General features: G+C 51.4%; 1 protein-coding gene across 4 annotated transcripts in view; it reads right to left on the reverse strand.

Moving 5' to 3' along the window:
* Srrm4 (serine/arginine repetitive matrix 4) overlaps window positions 1-17,256 on the reverse strand; it is a 148,613-nt gene that overhangs the window by 24,689 nt on the left and 106,668 nt on the right. For all 4 annotated transcript variants that reach the window (XM_078039044.1, XM_078039045.1, XM_078039042.1 and 1 more), the window contains exons 3-8: window positions 11,384-11,470; window positions 9,921-9,992; window positions 7,447-7,473; window positions 6,236-6,286; window positions 3,772-3,870; window positions 2,684-2,840 (exon numbers count right to left, since the gene is read on the reverse strand). In XM_078039044.1, coding sequence (XP_077895170.1) covers window positions 2,684-2,840; window positions 3,772-3,870; window positions 6,236-6,286; window positions 7,447-7,473; window positions 9,921-9,992; window positions 11,384-11,470 — 493 coding nt within the window. The remainder of the gene's footprint in view (window positions 1-2,683; window positions 2,841-3,771; window positions 3,871-6,235; window positions 6,287-7,446; window positions 7,474-9,920; window positions 9,993-11,383; window positions 11,471-17,256) is intronic.

Here is a 17,256-nt window from a genome sequence, read left to right on the forward strand (position 1 = left end):
CGGCTGTCACCTTTAATAAGGGAGACAAATCTTGGGGCCAGGACTCTTGGAAAAATCTCTGGTCCAACCTGGAACCTTCTTCCATCTCTGCCTTTGTAAGAGAGAATCTGGGAAAGAGCCAGGCCTGAAGGGCACTCGGAGGACTAGATTTGGGAGCCTCAGATGCCCCAGGAGCTGGGCAAACTTGAGTGAGGGGGCAGAGCCATGTGGGCCGAGGCCTCTGTGTAGGATGGAAAGAACTGGTCCCGGAAGCAGGGCCCTGACTGAGTCCCAGCTTTGCCATTATTAGCCTGGGCGTGGAACCACGCTACATGTCACCTCCACCTGACACGTCCCCACCGCTCTTTGCATTGCTACGTGGCTGCCGGCTCACGGCCGACATCACGCTGCGTGTGCCACTTGCCTGCCCCATCCCATGACTTCTGCTTACATCTAGACATACCATCTCATGAGATAGGTCTCATGATTATGCTTGCTTTTCCGATTTTGAGAAAACTGAGATATAGAAGGGATTACAGAAGTGGCTCACGGTTCTGTGGCTGGTTAAGTACAATTTGGGAGCCAGAATGTTCTCAGGACACCATGAATATGCACTGAGTTTTGCCCCTGGGGCAAGAACTGGGCTCAATGAATGTTGTTCAAAGAAGAGAATGTTGTTATCTATTATTATTATTTCTTTACAGACAAAGAAACTGCAGTTTGGAGAGGTTTAGGTAACTGTCCCCTAGCTGGGAGCCAGAATTAGACCACATCATCATGATCCCAGGTTTAAAGCTCCACCTGGTCATGGCCAATGTGAGACCTTTTTCTTCTGTGAGTCTCAGTTTCCTGCTGAGGTAGGAATCAGGGTAGCAGGCCTGGTGAGCTCTTAAGGCCTCTTCCTGTGGGTACCAATGAGGCTGGGCTTTAAGCTTTTCTGATAGGGGCTGAGCTCCTATTGGACCTCAGAGTGTCTAACTCTGAATCTGTCAGGAACCTGTGTGTTTCAAGAAAGCAAACTGCCAAGAGCCAATCTGCATCATCACCCATGGGTGTGGGAGGACAGACCTAGCTTTCAACTACATTCTGATGGCCATGACCTTGTTTGGAAGCCAGCTCAAGCAGGTGAAGCTGTATACGTTAGTCATTCTCCAGGGCACCTTAAGCAGGGGTCACTGGGGACTTGAATGGGCTGCCACAAGTTGCATGACTGGGGAGACGGGGAAGCCCTGGCTGACTCCAACACACCCCTACCTCTCATCGCTCAGATTTCAAATTCACCTTTCCCTTTGCCACAACCCGCCCTGGGAGATCAGTGGGACGGCCATGCCTATTTCCCGTTGAGGAAACCGAGGCTGGGAGGGATAAAATGATTAGTCCAGTCGAGACTTGCACCCAGGTCTCTGGCTCCCTGCCCTACCAGCACCCCTCTTCTTAGGACATTTGGGGAGGAGACAAAGTGGGTGGCATTTGCCCCCTGCAAGTGCTCAGTGACCACGGGCATCTTTACGATGCAGGGACCTGGGGACAGTTGCGGATGGTTCCAGATGGGCAGAAGATTTGGGCAAAATCAGACCTTCCTACCGGGTGCCCTTGTGGATGGAGAAGAGTTTCCCAGGATGCACTGCTGTGTCAAGAGGCCCCACTGATTAGCTATGTTGATATCAACCTTCTTCCTCTTGTCTCTCTGTCTGTCTGCCCCTTTGGAGTCTGCTTTATCTTATAGGATTTGTCCAACAATCCCTTATAGAAGAGGCATTCCTTCAGGGTTACCAGCGAGAAAACCTTGGTCAGGTACCTTGCCCAGAGCCCCACAGCTAGGAAGGGACAAATCTAGGACTTAAATTCAGACCCATCTCTACTTTGCTGGCTGAAGGTGTCCAATTGTCTTTTATGTCACATTTCAGCCTCTCCTTGTTGACCCAGGGAAGTACTGCATGATTCCCTCCAGCCCCAGGTTGCTACACTGGATTCCTTCTGGCCCTGCTCTGTGTCTTCACCCCAGACCTTAACCTCTCTGAGCTTTGGTTATTTCTGTCCCATCGGTGGAAGGGAGGAGTGACAGCAGCTTGTGCCCTCCATTCCCTGAGACCTTGTGTGGATACAAGAGGAAGACACAGGTCAAGGGCTGGGAGCTCCTCGGAGGAAAATTCTCATAGAAATTCAAGGTTGCATTTATAGGTGGAATCAAATTCCAGATGCCAGCCAAGGCTGCCAGCCAACTGGCACAAAGATGCAGTGTTCACGTAAAATCTAGAGTGCCTCGGTCACGTCCATCGCCCCTTCTTCCTCACTCACCAAAAAAAACCCAGAAAACAAAAACCAAAAAAAAACAACAACAACCAAACAAACAAACAAATTAAAAATCAAACAAACCGACTTCCTGGGATCTTTCACGCATGCGTTCCTGCCAATGCCACGCTAGAGACCAGCATCGATCATCCGTGGTCCCCTGATAACAGAGCCTAGGTATTTTGGTTTTTCTTCCTCTGCCATCCACCCTCCTCCAAGTCCCCAAGCCCAGTGCTGCCACAGGCTGCTGAGTGACCATTTGGTTCATTAATAATGAGGTCTGGAGCCAGCGGGGGGTATTTTTGCCAGGGACTGAATGAAAGCATGTCGTGTGTTGCCCTGAACCTGGGCCTCCACCCCTGTCCCCCGGTGTCACCGCCAGGCTGCAGGAGGAGGCGTGTGCAATACTTACTACACCCCTGGCCGACAGGAGGCTGAGCATCTGCAGGGGCTGGCTGGGCGGGGGGCTGGACCGGGCCTCGGGGCTGGCCTTGCACAGGGTCTTGGAGCAGCGGCGAGAGTGCCTGCGGCGGGACTTCCGCCCTTCCTCGGGGGACCGGCCTCGGTGCCTGGGGACAGGGGACAGGGACCTGAGCGAGAACATTCTGAAGGTGCGCATGGCAGAGAGACCATCAAGGGACCCTCGGATCGACTGAGGACCACAGAGCGTGCTTGTGCCTGTATGTGACTTTGACCTTGGGGGTGTCTGCTGGTGCCTGTGTCCGAGCTGGACTCTGTGCCCATCCATCCATCTTCCCCTGCCCCAGCCCCACCCCTTCATTCATTCATTTAACAGATGCTTGTGGGACGACAGGAAGGCCCCTTCCACGGTTCAGCTGAATATCCTCCACTCCTGTGACCGGCCGTCCATCTGAGCAACTGGACGCGTCCATCTGCTTCTGTGTGTTTGGAGGTAACTGTGTCTTTGGGGGTCCCTTTGCTAATCTGTGAAATGGAGCTGTCCTACTGAGCGGCACCCCAACATTTCAGAAAGAAATGGCTGATGGAAGTGGCCACCATGGCGTCTGCTTCGACCATGGAAACCACTGCCCTCCCTTGAGCTCCCTGAGACACAGCAGTCAATAGCAATAGCACTGTAAAGATTTGGGTGACACCCAGGGACTCCTCCACAGGCGCTTTCAACTCCAAGACTAGACGGGACAGGTGTGACTTTCCCCTCTTATAGATGACGGAGCTGAGGCTCAGAGGTGGTTAGCATCCTGCCTGAGGTCACACAGCTTCAAGTGGCAGGGTCAAGGCAGTTTTCTGCACCTGTAGGGACTGGTTCCTGCTCTGGACTGTCCCTTTCTGCTCTGGGACTTCCAGATCATTTTTCTAAGGGCACCTCTGCCATAGCCTTTCTCTTTAGGCAAGAGTGAACCCACCTAGGAGCATGGCAGGGGCCAGGCTGAGCAGGAAGTGCACCCCTGCAGGGAACAGCTGGGTGCTGCAGGGGCCCTGGGCTCTGTGGGGTGAAGGGGCCCCGGGGCGAGGGGCTACCTGCTCTCACAGCTGGAGGAGCGAGACTCCGAGCTCTGGGACCGCGAGGGCCAGTGGTGGTGGCGGTGACGGTGAGATTTTCGGGGCCGGCTTCGAGATCTTGGGGGGGGGAGAGAAAGAGAGAGAGAGAGAGAGAGGGACGTTGATTTAGATCCTGTGACACTCACGTCCCTTTTGTCCGCCTGGGTGCTGGGGCCTCTACCCAGCTCTTCTGAGCACGGGTGAGCAGAAAGGGGTCTTTGGGCTGGACCATGGATGACTCAGGGCTTGTCACGCCCCGCATGTCATCTGTCCCTTACCCAAGGCAGGAGTCACCACGTCACCTGACCTCAGGACCAGAGAGGTGCCCTAGGTGGGAGCCGTCATCCTGGCACTGAAATGACACCAGGGTGGCCCTGGGCTCTGCCCACAGGCTGCCCACTGGCTGGACTTGCTGATTTTTCAAGTGGATGGGGAAATACAGTTTTTTTTTTTTTAATGTAAAGTATTCATTCCTATTTTCAATGAAAGCTCATTAAAGAGAAAAAAAAAAAAGAAAGAAAGAAAGACACCTCTTGGTGCAAACAAAACCCATTTGCAGAGTAAATTAGGCCTTTGGGCTGCCAATTTGTCACCTCAGACCTGGAAAATTAAATCCAGACTCTTAGCATGGAGTCCAAAGCCGTTCAGAAAGTGCGGTACGCTCCCCCTGAACAAGGGTTTCCGCCTCCACTGATCGTGGCCTGGCTACAGGTTACTTCAGTTCTTCCGGAGGAATCCTAACCAGCCAGGAGTGGGGGGAGCAATGACCAGGGTGACGAAGACCCTACAGGGAATGTCAGGATCTGGGCCCGGCCAGCGGTCGGTGGGAGTTAGAGATGGTTCTATCAGGAGGCCAGGAGCCCATCTGGTTATCTCAAGAAAGGACTCAGGGATTCTTCTCATACAATCGCCTTTTCATACCTAACCCACCCTCGGCTCCAGGCGCGAGTTCTAGCGTTTATAAAGCCGGTTCTGGTGTCGGTCTCGTCCTACCTATGCCAACAGGGAGGCCCAGAATGAGCCTTGGAGCCTTGGGGGCGAGCTCTGGGCTCCTTGCTCTCCTCTCTCTTGCCTTCTGTGGCTGGCACAAGCCTCCCGCTGCTCTGCTGGTGACTTCTGGGATGGTCCCTCCCAGTGAGCTTGAGGTCTGACTGCGACTCCAGCGGTTCATCCTGTGCCCCCCCCCCCACCGGGACAAGTGACGCGGAGGCTTTGGGGAACACGTGCTCTCTGTGCTCGGCATGAAGACACACTCAAGGTGAGTGACTTGTAACCAAGCCTGAAGATGGGAAGTTCCTCCCTGAGCTAGCTGGAGGCTCCGCTTCTTCCTTCTGGAACATCCCCAGGTCTTTGTGGTGGTGGCTGAAATGCCTTCCCTCCCACTGACCCTGAGCCAAGAGACCCTATCGGGCGGCAAAGCTCCTCTTCTCCTTCCCAGCGGCTGACTACCCATTATCTTGGATCCTCTTTCTAGAAGCTTCTTGGTGGGAGATAAAATATTAGTTGATTGGAAAACACACGCACTAAAATTTGCAGGGCATAAAGTAGGTGGGCTGTAACCAAATTTACTTTTAATTTGGTTGGGAACTGAGCTCTGCAGGCGGTGCTGGCTGATTTGAATTTCTACTACCAGCTAGAAACTGTGCACAGCTGGGGCCGAGACCGAGGCAAGGAGCGTCACCCGTTGCTCCACACTGTTCACCCAGGAGCCAGGGCACGGGCTCTCACGCCTGCTCACACCCCATAACCATGCACACACAGCCCGCACGTGCACAGGTGAAAACCACCACACGTGCCTGCATACCCACGGCGCACTCACAGTGCACACACGGAGTGCCAGGGATCGGTACACCTCGGCCCTCGGAGCAGCTATATTCATACTAGGTACGTCGGTGCTCACACGAGCATGGGCACAAAAGTGCATGGGTGTGAATGCACACAGAAGCCATAGGTGCACACCAGGTGCCCACGTGGTGTATGAATTTGCAGCGTCCACAAATGTTTGCATGATGAAAAAATGTACGGACGGTGACAAGGTGCCCGTTTCACATAGACGCCCTACAATCCATGTCAGGGGGACGCCAGGGGCATGCATGTGCACTGCACAACTGCATGCACACGTAAACACACACATGTCCACACCCCTACCAGGTGGCATACTCAACCTGATGCTCATGCCTGCTAAGCCTACAGCTTCAAGGTCCCGGACAGTGCTTTCTCCTCCTCCCTCCCCTCCCCTCCCCCTCTCCTCCCCCTCCCCCTCTCCTCCCCCCTCCCCCTTCCCTCCCTTCTCTTCTCCTCCCTCCCTCCTTCTCTCCCTCTTCCCCTCAGTCACCCACCCTCCCCTCCCTTTCCTGGCTGTTTGCCAACCACCCTCTGGCTGCTCAATCCAGGTCTTCAATTCCCCCAACTGGAAAGCATGTTGCAGGTGGCGTCTACTTACTGCTTTTTATGCCTCTTCTCTTCCCTTCTTTTGGTTTTTGGGCTAGAGGAGCTAAATAAGAAAGGGCCAATTAATTGAAAGATGCAAAAAAAAAAATGCAGTTCAAGATAAAAACGAACAGGTGGTTCAAACATGGAACATTCTGTGGGTCCCTCAACCCAGGCAGTCTGGGGGTGAACGGGGGTCAAGGCCCGAGGGCAGGAGAAGTTGGTGCCCACTTGTCCACCCAGCCAGTTCCAGGGGGCACCAGCTCATGCACCTCCATTGAGAGCAGGGTGCAGGGGATGCGGAGCCCGGCTTTGGTAGGTCAGTAGTGGCCCACAGATGGTAGGGGGTGGTAGTGACAATATTTGCCACGTCGGAGCTGGGCTAGGGTTAGGTGTCCTGCTAGGTACCTCCTGTCCACCATCCCTGTGTCGTCCCTGAGACCCGTGGGTGGAGGGACAATCTAATCAAGGCACATTTTACAGATGTGGGAACCCAACCTCGGATGGGCCAAGAAACTTGCCCAGGATCCCCGAGGTGACTGGGAAGTGGCCCCAGAGCCCGTGTCCCCACAGTCCACGCTTTCTGTTAGATCCATGGACAAGTGGCCAAAGCCCCAGGGAAGGCACCTGAGGCCCCCAGAGCTCGGCTGATTCTGAATGTGCCCGCGAGTCAAGGGCAGGACTTGGCCTTCTTTCAACAGCTCTAGATAGGGCTGCTGTCACTTAAGCAACCACTGTCCCCTGACCTGGTCCTCTGTTGGAACAATTTGAGTTTGAATACTGGCTCTGATGGAACTTGGCTCTGTGGACCTTCCTGTCACAGCCCCTGAGCCTCAGTTTCTCTATCTGTAAAATGGAGAGGAGACATATCCACCACCGGGATGTGACAGGGGTGAACGGGGGTGGGGGTGGGGGTGGGGGTTGAATGTGTCCACTCGTGGCAGCGGCCGGTGCAGGACCCCACGTAGAGTGAGTCCTGCAGTCCTGACCTCTGGGGTGTGGCCGGGCCTGGGACTGTCTGGTGGATGATGGCAGGTCTTTCCCTACGTGTCCCTATTCTGGAGTTCAACGGTGGCATCTTAAACAGACTCAAGCAGAACTAGGGTGCCACCCGGGGCTGGCCCAGGAACAGAGGTGGAGGTGGCAACCGAGCCAGGAAGTGGCCCAGAGCCTGGTTCAGGGAAGCAGGAAGCAGAATGAGCAGCCGGAGGCCGCGGGTCTTACCTGTGTCTTCTCTTCTTGGAGAAGGACCTGGTTCAGAGGGAGGAGGGAGGGGGAGGGGGGAGGGGAGGGGGAGGGAAGAAAGAGGGGAGGGGAGAGAAGAAATCTGGGTGAGTTTGGGCCTCTGCTCCTGGGTCCAAGGCACCCTGGGCTTGTGATCATGCTGCTGGAGGGTCGGGACCCCTGGCCAGTCCCCCCACTCTCTCAGGTTCCAAAGAATGTGATGCTCACAGGGCAACCTTGGTTTGCACCCCAGATTTCCAGGCCAAAGCCTACCCCTGCTCCAAAGTTCACCCCAAATTGCCAGCAAGCCTGTCCCAGGTGAGGCTGTTGAGGGGGGCGTGTGAAAGAGTCCTCTGTCTCCTCCCCTCCCTCTTCTAATCGTCTCTCTCCCTAGTTGGAGATTCTTCCTCCTCCCGGCTGACACCGTCACGAGGTCCCTGGCTGCCACATGGAGGACTCTTCCTGTGTGCCAGGTTCTGGGCTAAGCACCTATCACTCCCAGGCTCATTCGACGCTCCCCCAAACCCTGTGGAGGACGATTTGCAGCCGTCTTCCAGACAAAGACGCTGAAGCTCAGAGAAGTTAGTTAAGTTGCCCAGGGTCACACAGCTTCACCTATGTGGCTTCTACTCATTCTCTTCTCGCTGTGGTATTTTGTAGTGTTCTATTAGCCCCTCAAGCTCCTCAGAGTCTTCCTCTGTGCTTCTCCAAGCCCTGCTGAGCTTCTCACTGGGGGAGATGAGGGTCCAGACCTCTCCATGTGATTTTGCCACCCATTTTCCTCAGCATCATGTGAGCAACTTGAGGGCAGGGCCTGGATTTGGGTCACTGTCCTGTTTTGGGAGCTTGGAAACATCATTTATGTTTCATATAAGGGGTTTAATAGAGCTGCAAAGAGGAGAGAACTATTTAAAACTCTGAAGCTTTGTTAATTAAGAGATAAGGACAAATCTCATTAAAGTTGAAAATCTTTTCTTTTTTTAATCTTGAGCTTGTGACCGTGCTAAGTGATTGAGGCTGGCCTTCAATCTGGGATCCTCCTGCCTCAGCCTCCCAAGCCACTGGGATTACAGGTGTGCCCGGCAAGATTGCCAGCTGTAATGCTTCAGCCATCGTTAACCAGACATTTCACAAACTTGGGGAAGCTGGCTCAGGAGCAGGGCAATGCTCAGCCAGGGAGGGCTCTGGAGGGGCCAGCAAGAGTATTTCCCCCTCCTCATCTCCCTCCATGATAAAGATGTCTGACACCAAATAGCCATTTTGCTAACTGCCCACATCTCATATCCACGCACTGATTTGCCCACATCTTTATAATCAGCACAAACTCAGCCTCAACTGAACATCTAGGCAGGCGGTGGACATAACCAGGGAGCTCAAACTGGGTTTGGGACAATTCTAGCAACCCGGGCTGAGATGTGGCGAAAACCCTGATTAAGTAAAAGCCACACTGAAGCCACTTGGAATCTGGCTTTCAGATGCACAGGGCAAACCCAGATGACCTCCCGCTTTTATTCTGTTAATAATCCAAATTGGTTGCTGCATTGGAAGACGCAGTAATAAAACACAAATGAAATGCAGAAAATATAAACTGGACGTTTCCCATTATCCAGGGCCAACCACAGGGTCTGGGAAATGTGTGTCAGTGGCAGGAGGAGGCTGGGGCCCGGCTCTGTCTAAGCCCACGCCGCTCCCCAGGCCAGCTGAGGGCTGCCCGTGGGAAACTGGCCCAAGGAAGATACGGACCTTTCTTTTATGGAGGAAATGCACTGAGATTCCGTTTTGTAAAATCTTCCGATTACACATGTTGGCTCGGACGGAGCCCTCTGGTTTATATCCCTCTGGTCTTTTCCCCCTGTAAACCTGCGTGTGCGTGGGACCGTGGATCAGTGTGTGCATGTGGGAAAGTTCTAGAGGTGTGTTCTGCTTACCATGTCCTTTCACTTCTGCCCCCGCTCCCTTCCCACAAGGGTGGGCCATCCTGGTGGCCACGTTCTCTAACCAGATCCCACCCTCTAGGACACAGGGGGACCCACAGGTGAAGCCTTCGCTTGGGAATTTGGAACAGGGAATTTGGACAGTTCAGAGTCTCCTGTGGCTTAGGTTGCCACGTGGAGACACGGGGCAGGGTGCAGCCTTGTCCCCTTCCATAGACCAGGAAGCAGAGGGAGCCGCGGCTTCTGCCTGGCCCCATGAGCCCTCTATTCCCTCTCCTTGCCCCTTGCCCACACCTAGGGGGCCACTGAGACCCTCCTGCTTTCTTCTAATCAGGCCTTTCCTGGCCTCAGTTGAGATGGTGGACTCCTGGTCCCCGAAACTGGAGTCCTAACTTGTACATGATATTCATAAATAATTGTATATATAGATAAAATACATTTGCTGCACAAATGACATGAGATGGTTCCAAACGACATTTTGAGTCTCCCTTCCCTATGCCACCCGGGAAGCCCCTGTTTATAAAGGAAGAAGGATAATACCTTCGTCGCTTGTGTTTCTTGGAACTTTTCTTCTTCTTTTTCTTCACGGGCGATGGGCTATAGGACGGGGACCTGTGGGGAGGGGAGGCACTTCAGAGGGAGGCTGGGAAAGGCCAGAGCTGGTTCCTAAGGGCCCCTTCCCCAGCCCCTCTGTAGGGTCTCAGGTCTTTTAGCACGGCTCATCAAGGGTTCTCTTAACACCAACGGTAGCTTTTTTGCATTTATTTTCAACAAGACCTGGTACTTTTTAAGTATTATCTCATGTAACCCTGCCACATGCTTCTTAGGCACAGTTGCTACCAGAACTTTTCTGATGAAGAAACAGAGGTTCTGAGAGGTGAAGGGATCTGCCCAGAGACACACAGCTAAAAAATTGGAGATCTTTCCATCTCAGGAGGGAAATGACTGACGACCACTCGACCTTTAAGTAATCACGTCTGTCCCCAAACACGTGCTCGGTGGACATTTATTGAATGATGGATGTCTGCTATCTGCTTTTTGAAAAGTTCTTCAACCCACCCCTAAAATCGGGAAACTCCACTTGTCCAATGCCACTCCTGGCTTTACAATGGCTACATCTCAGCTTCTTCACCCACATTCCCTATGGGGTGTTCCTTGGGCCTGAGCCTTTTAGGACTAGGCTAAAGGGTGTCCTAGAACAAGGTCCAGAAAAGTTCAGGCTCAAGTGGTCCAGACGCTGCTCTCTGCTGCCCCCTGCAGGCGCCTATGAGTATTGCCTTGGCCGTTGGGTGTGATTCTCCACTAAGAATTTTCAGGCCTGGTTTCCTGGGGCTGGGAATGACACCAGGTAAGCAAGCATTCAGGCTAGGGAGCGACTGTCTACAGGCAAACCTGGAAATATTTTTCAATTCAAAACAAAAAAAAACAAAATTTAAAGAATGGTGTATAGAAAAGAAAAAGGCAATAAATGCAAAAGAGCCATTGACTTGGCAAATACTGTCAAGTCCATTCATTATGCTGGGCATTTGGCTTGATGCACAGTCGGGTGGACACCTACTGGGAATCAAGACCCTGCAGATCCTTTCACTCCCTCACTGAGCCTTTTTTTTTTCCTCATCCCTAAAATGGGAATATTAATGCTTGCCGGGGTGGATGGAGGTTGGGAGGTGGGGAAATCAGGATAGTATCGTCAGCTTAGTGTGATCTCCGCACTGAGTCAACTCTCAGAGGAACTCAGTGCTCAGGATAGTGACTGTGCTCCTATGCAATTGGTCACTTACTACATGCCATGCACCAAATCCCAAGAGACAGGTATCATTGCCATTCATTTTCAGAATTGGAAAAGCTTAGAGGTGAAGTTCAAGGTCACACAGCCGGTGAACAGGCAGAGAAGAGATCTGCACTCTAAGGAGAGTCCCCGATGGACTCCAAAGCCCCTGTCACCCTGTTCTGTTCCTTTCCTCATCTTGAAGGTTTCCTCTCCCCTCGGTGGGTGGTCTCACCTCCTTCTCTTCTTCCGGGCAGATTTCTTCTTCTTCTTCTTCCCCCTGGAGGAGGGTGGTGGCGTGAAGTCTCTGTCGAGGGACGTGCTGTGGAGAACAAGGAGTCAGAGGACCCAGGGCTCCCCCATCCCCCAGGGGGGCCCTGGCAGCCTGGGAAGGGGAAGGACCCAGATCTTTGCCAGACCAAGCACCTGGAGCAAACACCTAATTACCACCTCAGGGCTGATTGGGTCACACCTCAGATTAAGTGCTTCAAATAAGGACTTAATGAGACAGACGCTGAACGCTACCCAAACACCAATTGATTATTTAAAACAGAGTTATAGAGGTTAACTACTCCTTAATAGATTTATTATTGAATTTGCAAATGGCTCACCTTGGTAAATAAATCACTTTTTAAATAATTAATCAAGAGTCCAGCCCCCTCCTTCCCCGATCCATCCTGTCCCTTAGTGCTGCTGGAAATTCAATGGGAGGTGGAAGGTATGTTAAGTAGCAGCTGATTATTAAAAGTTTATTTGCCGAGGTCTAATGTAACGAGATCCATATCTTATACCGCCTCACGGAACCTCAAAAACCTCGCTCTTCAGGAATGATTATTTCCCGTGCAATTAAATTCAAATGCTCAGGCTGCAGTTAAACGATGTCAAGTTATCTCCTTTTATAATTGGGGCAGGCTCCAGGGATATATTTTTTTAAATGCTATCCCCATAGCAAAGAGAGGGGGTTTGGGGGGATGGAGAACTGTCGGGAATTGAAACACGAAACCCAATTGAACTTTACTGGAAAATGTAATATTATTATCATTATTTTAGTAGCAATACCACCAGCGTGGATGCATTTATCCTGTGCCAGGAGTTGTGAAGTGTTTGGTACTCCACGAAAATAGTTTGAGGGTGGTGTGATTTTTCACCCTCTCGTTTTACAGGTGGAGAAACCGAGTTTCAGAGAGTTGAATGGATTTGCTGACAGCTACACCATCCAGAATTACCCAAGCTGGGATTTGCACCTGGGTGATTCCTGGCCCCTCCCCCTCCCCCTAGCTGCCTTCTGAAAGGTGATTGTGGGGCCCAGTCGTCTGGAAGTTGCCCAGCTCCCTAGAGAACATTGTCAAATGCTGCCGTGTTTAATTCTACTCTAAGAATCTGGATCATTAGGATTAACAGAGGAGTGATAAAATGATCAGAATATACATTAAGTTCTCTGCCTCTCCAATAAATGAAGATCCCACGGCCCTAGAGATAGCGTTTCCAAGAGAGTCGCTTTGAGCACGTTAGAAATAAATGTCACAGGAATCGAGGACATGCTGCTTATAAGGCTCACGTGTCATGAAGCACAAACAACACACATACTCGGAAGCGAACAGGCTGCTTGGGTGGATGCAGTGGCCCTTTCCAAATATTGTGTCCAAAAAGTGTTTGACACAGAGGACGAGCCTGATAAATATTTGTCCAGTGACCAAATGAGGGGTGAGTGGATGAACTAATCCAGCTACGTGTTAAATCATCAGGTTTCCTATAAACACAGCCTGGCCGGGGGAACAGCTGCCAGGGATTTGAGAGGAGAAATAAATAAACGAATAAGGGACAAATACTCAAGGAACAAAACAAAACCTTTTAATTGTATGTCTTTTAAAATGAGGAAAAGGTCTCACTGTTTCAGACAAATATTCAAACTCCTAGAACCCCAGGGTGCCAAGGGAGCCCAGTTTGAGAACCACGGTCTTGGACTTGAATTTAAGTCATAGGGCAAAACTGAGAAAGTATTTAAATTGGGGTAGATTTGAAGTCTGTGAGATAGCTTTCACGGATCCAGCCCCTTATAATTCCCCAGTGCCTTAGCCCAGGGGAGCCTGCTCTCCCTCGACCTCTTCACCCTGCAGCGGCCCGCCCAGCACCTGCTAGGTGTGCCGTCACCGAGAGGCTGAAGGAGTAGAAAGGCATGAAGCACTCTGGTGTTACATGTGCAGGGGCTGGGGATGCAGTGCTTATGCTGTTCCAGACACGAGGTTATGCACAGTGACAGAGCATGCTGTGGCTAAATATGCAGTGGTCACAAGTGGAGCAGCCAAGTTGGTAGTGGTGAAGTACGCAGTGGTTAAGTGCTCAGTGTGGTGAAGCAGGCAGAGGGTAAGTATGCAGTGACTAAGTAGACACAGGCAGAGGGTAAGTATGCAGTGGCTAAGTAGACACAGGCAGAGGGTAAGTATGCAGTGGCTAAGTAGACACAGGCAGAGGGTAAGTATGCAGTGGCTAAGTACACACAGGCAGAGGGTAAGTATGCAGTGGCTAAGTACACACAGGCATAGGGTAAGTATGCAGTGGTTAAGTACACACAGGCAGAGGTAAGTATGCAGTGGCTAAGTACACACAGGCAGAGGTAAGTATGCAGTGGTTAAGTACACACAGGCATAGGGTAAGTATGCAGTGGTTAAGTACACACAGGCAGAGGGTAAGTATGCAGTGGCTTAGTACACACAGGCAGAGGTAGGTGTGCAGTGGTTAAGTACACACAGGCATAGGGTAAGTATGCAGTGGTTAAGTACACACAGGCAGAGGTAAGTATGCAGTGGTTAAGTACACACAGGCAGAGGTAAGTATGCAGTGGCTAAGTGCACACAGGCAGAGGTAAGTATGCAGTGGCTAAGTACACACAGGCATAGGGTAAGTATGCAGTGGTTGAGTACACACAGGCAGAGGTAAGTATGCAGTGGCTAAGTACACACAGGCAGAGGTAAGTATGCAGTGGCTAAGTACACACAGGCATAGGGTAAGTATGCAGTGGTTGAGTACACACAGGTAAGTATGCAGTGGCTAAGTACACACAGGCAGAGGTAAGTATGCAGTGGCTAAGTACACACAGGCAGAGGGTAAGTATGCAGTGGTTAAGTACACACAGGCAGAGGGTAAGTATGCAGTGGTGAAGTACATACAGATGAGGGTAAGTATGCAGTGGTTAAGTACACACAGGCAGAGGGTAAGTGTGCAGTGGTTAAATACATACAGGCAGAAGGTAAGTATGCAGTGGCTAAGTACACACAGGCAGAAGGCAAGTATGCAGTGGTTTAAGTACACACAGGCAGGGGTAAGTATGCAGTGGTGAAGTACATACAGGTGAGGGTAAGTATGCAGTGGTTAAGTACACACAGGCATAGGGTTAGTATGCAGTGGTTAAGTACACACAGGCATAGGGTTAGTATGCAGTGGTTAAGTACACACAGCAGAAGATTAGTATGCAGTGGTTAAGTACACACAGCAGAAGATTAGTATGCAGTGGGTAAGTACACACAGGCAGAGGGTAAATATGCAGTGGGTAAGTACACACAGGCAGAGGGTAAGTATGCAGTGTTAAGTACACACAGGCAGAGGGTAGGTATGCAGTGGTTTAAGTACACACAGGTAGAAGGTAAGTAGGAAGTAGTTAAGTACACACACAGGCAGAGGGTAAGTATGCAGTGGTTAAGTACACACAGGCAGAGGGTTAGTATGCAGTGGTTAAGTACACACAGGCAGAGGGTTAGTATGCAGTGGTTAACACACACTGGTGAGGCAGGCAGTGGGTAAGTGTGCAGAAGTGCCTAGTGGTTTTGTACGCAGTCGTTCAACACGCAGGGCCAGGAGTGACGGTCACGTATGCAGGGGCTTAACACACAGTGGCCGAGTTTGCTGAGGTCAAATCCTCGTGGCTGAGAACGCAGCCGTGAGGAATCCTGGCCCCAGATCCTGACTAAGGTGGATTGAAGCCCAGTCTCTTCCTGGCTCTGGGTCTCATTGTCATCACCTAGAGGAAGGGAATCAAGGGCGGCCCCGTGTCATAAGTCATTGCTGGGAGCAGAGGAGCTGGCTTGTGTCACACGCCCTGCTGGGGCACGGAGTCAGTTTACAGTAAAGGAGCTTCTGTGACGGTCACGCACCACACGCTGGCGTTTCAATGACAGACCGTGGTCCCATCAGATGAGAACGGAGCTGAAAAACTCCTGTCGATGGCCGCCCAGCGCATCACCCCGTGACACTGGTGTGGACAAACCCTCGGTGCTGCCAGGCGTCAAAGAGTGTAGCGCGCTCTGCATTATGTAGGGTACACAATCCTCGGGGACAATACACATGACAGTTTCCAGCTGATGTACTCATTGTACTTTGATTGTTAGAGCCAACGCCTATTTATGAAAAGAGAGCGTTTATTGCAAAAGAGCCCGCTCTGCTGCCACCCACAGATGGTGCTTGACCTCGGATCTCGATGGCACCATGTCCTCTTGTCCTTGATTGAGTCTCGTGCTACTTTGTGCATCTATGGGACATGTATAGAGCACGCATCCTCCGTGTGCGCCGGGCTGTCCCATCTGGGTTCGTGTGAGCACACGCTGATGTTTGCACAGTGACAACGTCTCCTAAGGTTGGATCTCTCAAAATGCATCCCTGTTGTTAAATGATGCATGACCGTCGTGGAATCATGATGACTTTTATTATCACCATCGTGGTTATCATCGCTGTGCTTTTTAACACGTCAGAGAGTCCGTCCCAGAGAGACGCTGTACGTTGGCAATGTGGCCTCGCTGTTCAGGTTTCATGTCCAGAACCTTCTCTCCCAGCCCCATGAGACTCACTCAACATGTTTCAAGACTTCCTGTGCCCTGGACCCACGGCTGGGACCCGTTGGTGTCCCATCTAGTTGATTCCTCACTGCGACCTGGAGAATGGGGTTTTCCTATGCCCACTTTACAGTCGTGAAAACTGAGGCCCCGGGGGGAAGAGGAACATGGCCACTAAGTTTGTCAGGGGCAGCATCCCAGGGAGAGCCCACGGCTCTAGGTCTCACGGCCTCCCCTTCCACCCCTGGGAAGATGCTGTTTTGAAAGGACAGAGTTTCCCCTCTTCCCTGTTCTCTCCCTCACACCCTCAGCTGTCACAATAACTTCCCTCCCTGTTTCCTAGACAGGTACTCTCCAGATCTGATGTTGAGCTTCCCTTCTGAAGAGCGGATTGGATGTCACTGTGTTTCTCTCCCATTGAATTCACAGCCTCACCTTTGTCACTGTGCAAACATCAGTCCCATCGCTGAGACTCCATGGGCAAAAATCTCTGGCTTCCTAAGCCACTTCTTCAAAATGCCGTAACCTTGTCTCCTAGAATCAGGGTCTTTAACTAGAGATCCCTGTGCATCAGCCTCAGAGGCCAATAAACCTTCTGAAAAGGTGTCCAGAATTTTCAGAGTGTTCTTTGAGTGACACATTTTTTTTTTTCTGAACACAGCAGTTGGCCCTCAGCTTTTATCTAATTTTATCTAGTTCTCAATACAGCTGAGAACTTCTGCCTTAGGCAACCAAGAACTGCAGGATGTAAGAAGAGAATTCGAACCAGGGGCAGAGGTCCTCGGGCTAATCTCAGTCCTCCTGCAAACTGGCCTCAGTTTCCCCACCTACCAAATGGCGTTGACCTCCGATTCAACATCGGGAATCTGGAGGAGATTTATTGGTGGGGAAACCAGATTCATTGGCCCAGGACTGTGGCAGGATAACAAGACAGGATTGGCTCCTGCTGGTGAGGCTGGATTACAGAGTGCTGTATGTGGATTTAGAATCTTCAGAGGCCAAAGATAGGATGGTCTCTCATATTGGAATATTGGGGCGGGGGGAAGAATCACAGGATAGTTAACCTTTTCATTAGCATCTATAGAGTAATGTGTTAGATGTTAGTCTAGGACTTAAGATCAAAGAGACGGGAGTTCAACACTTCACTTGGCCACACTCTGGCCGCCATATTTCGGGCAGGTTACTTCTCTCTGATGTTCAATAAAATACTTATTATTCAGCAGGTGCTTAAAAGGTGCTTTGAATAATTGAACTCAGGAATGAATACAGAAATCTGGAACTCAGA

The sequence above is a fragment of the Ictidomys tridecemlineatus genome, chromosome 2, assembly GCF_052094955.1.
Source record: "Ictidomys tridecemlineatus isolate mIctTri1 chromosome 2, mIctTri1.hap1, whole genome shotgun sequence".
NCBI classification, from domain to species: Eukaryota; Metazoa; Chordata; class Mammalia; order Rodentia; family Sciuridae; genus Ictidomys; species Ictidomys tridecemlineatus.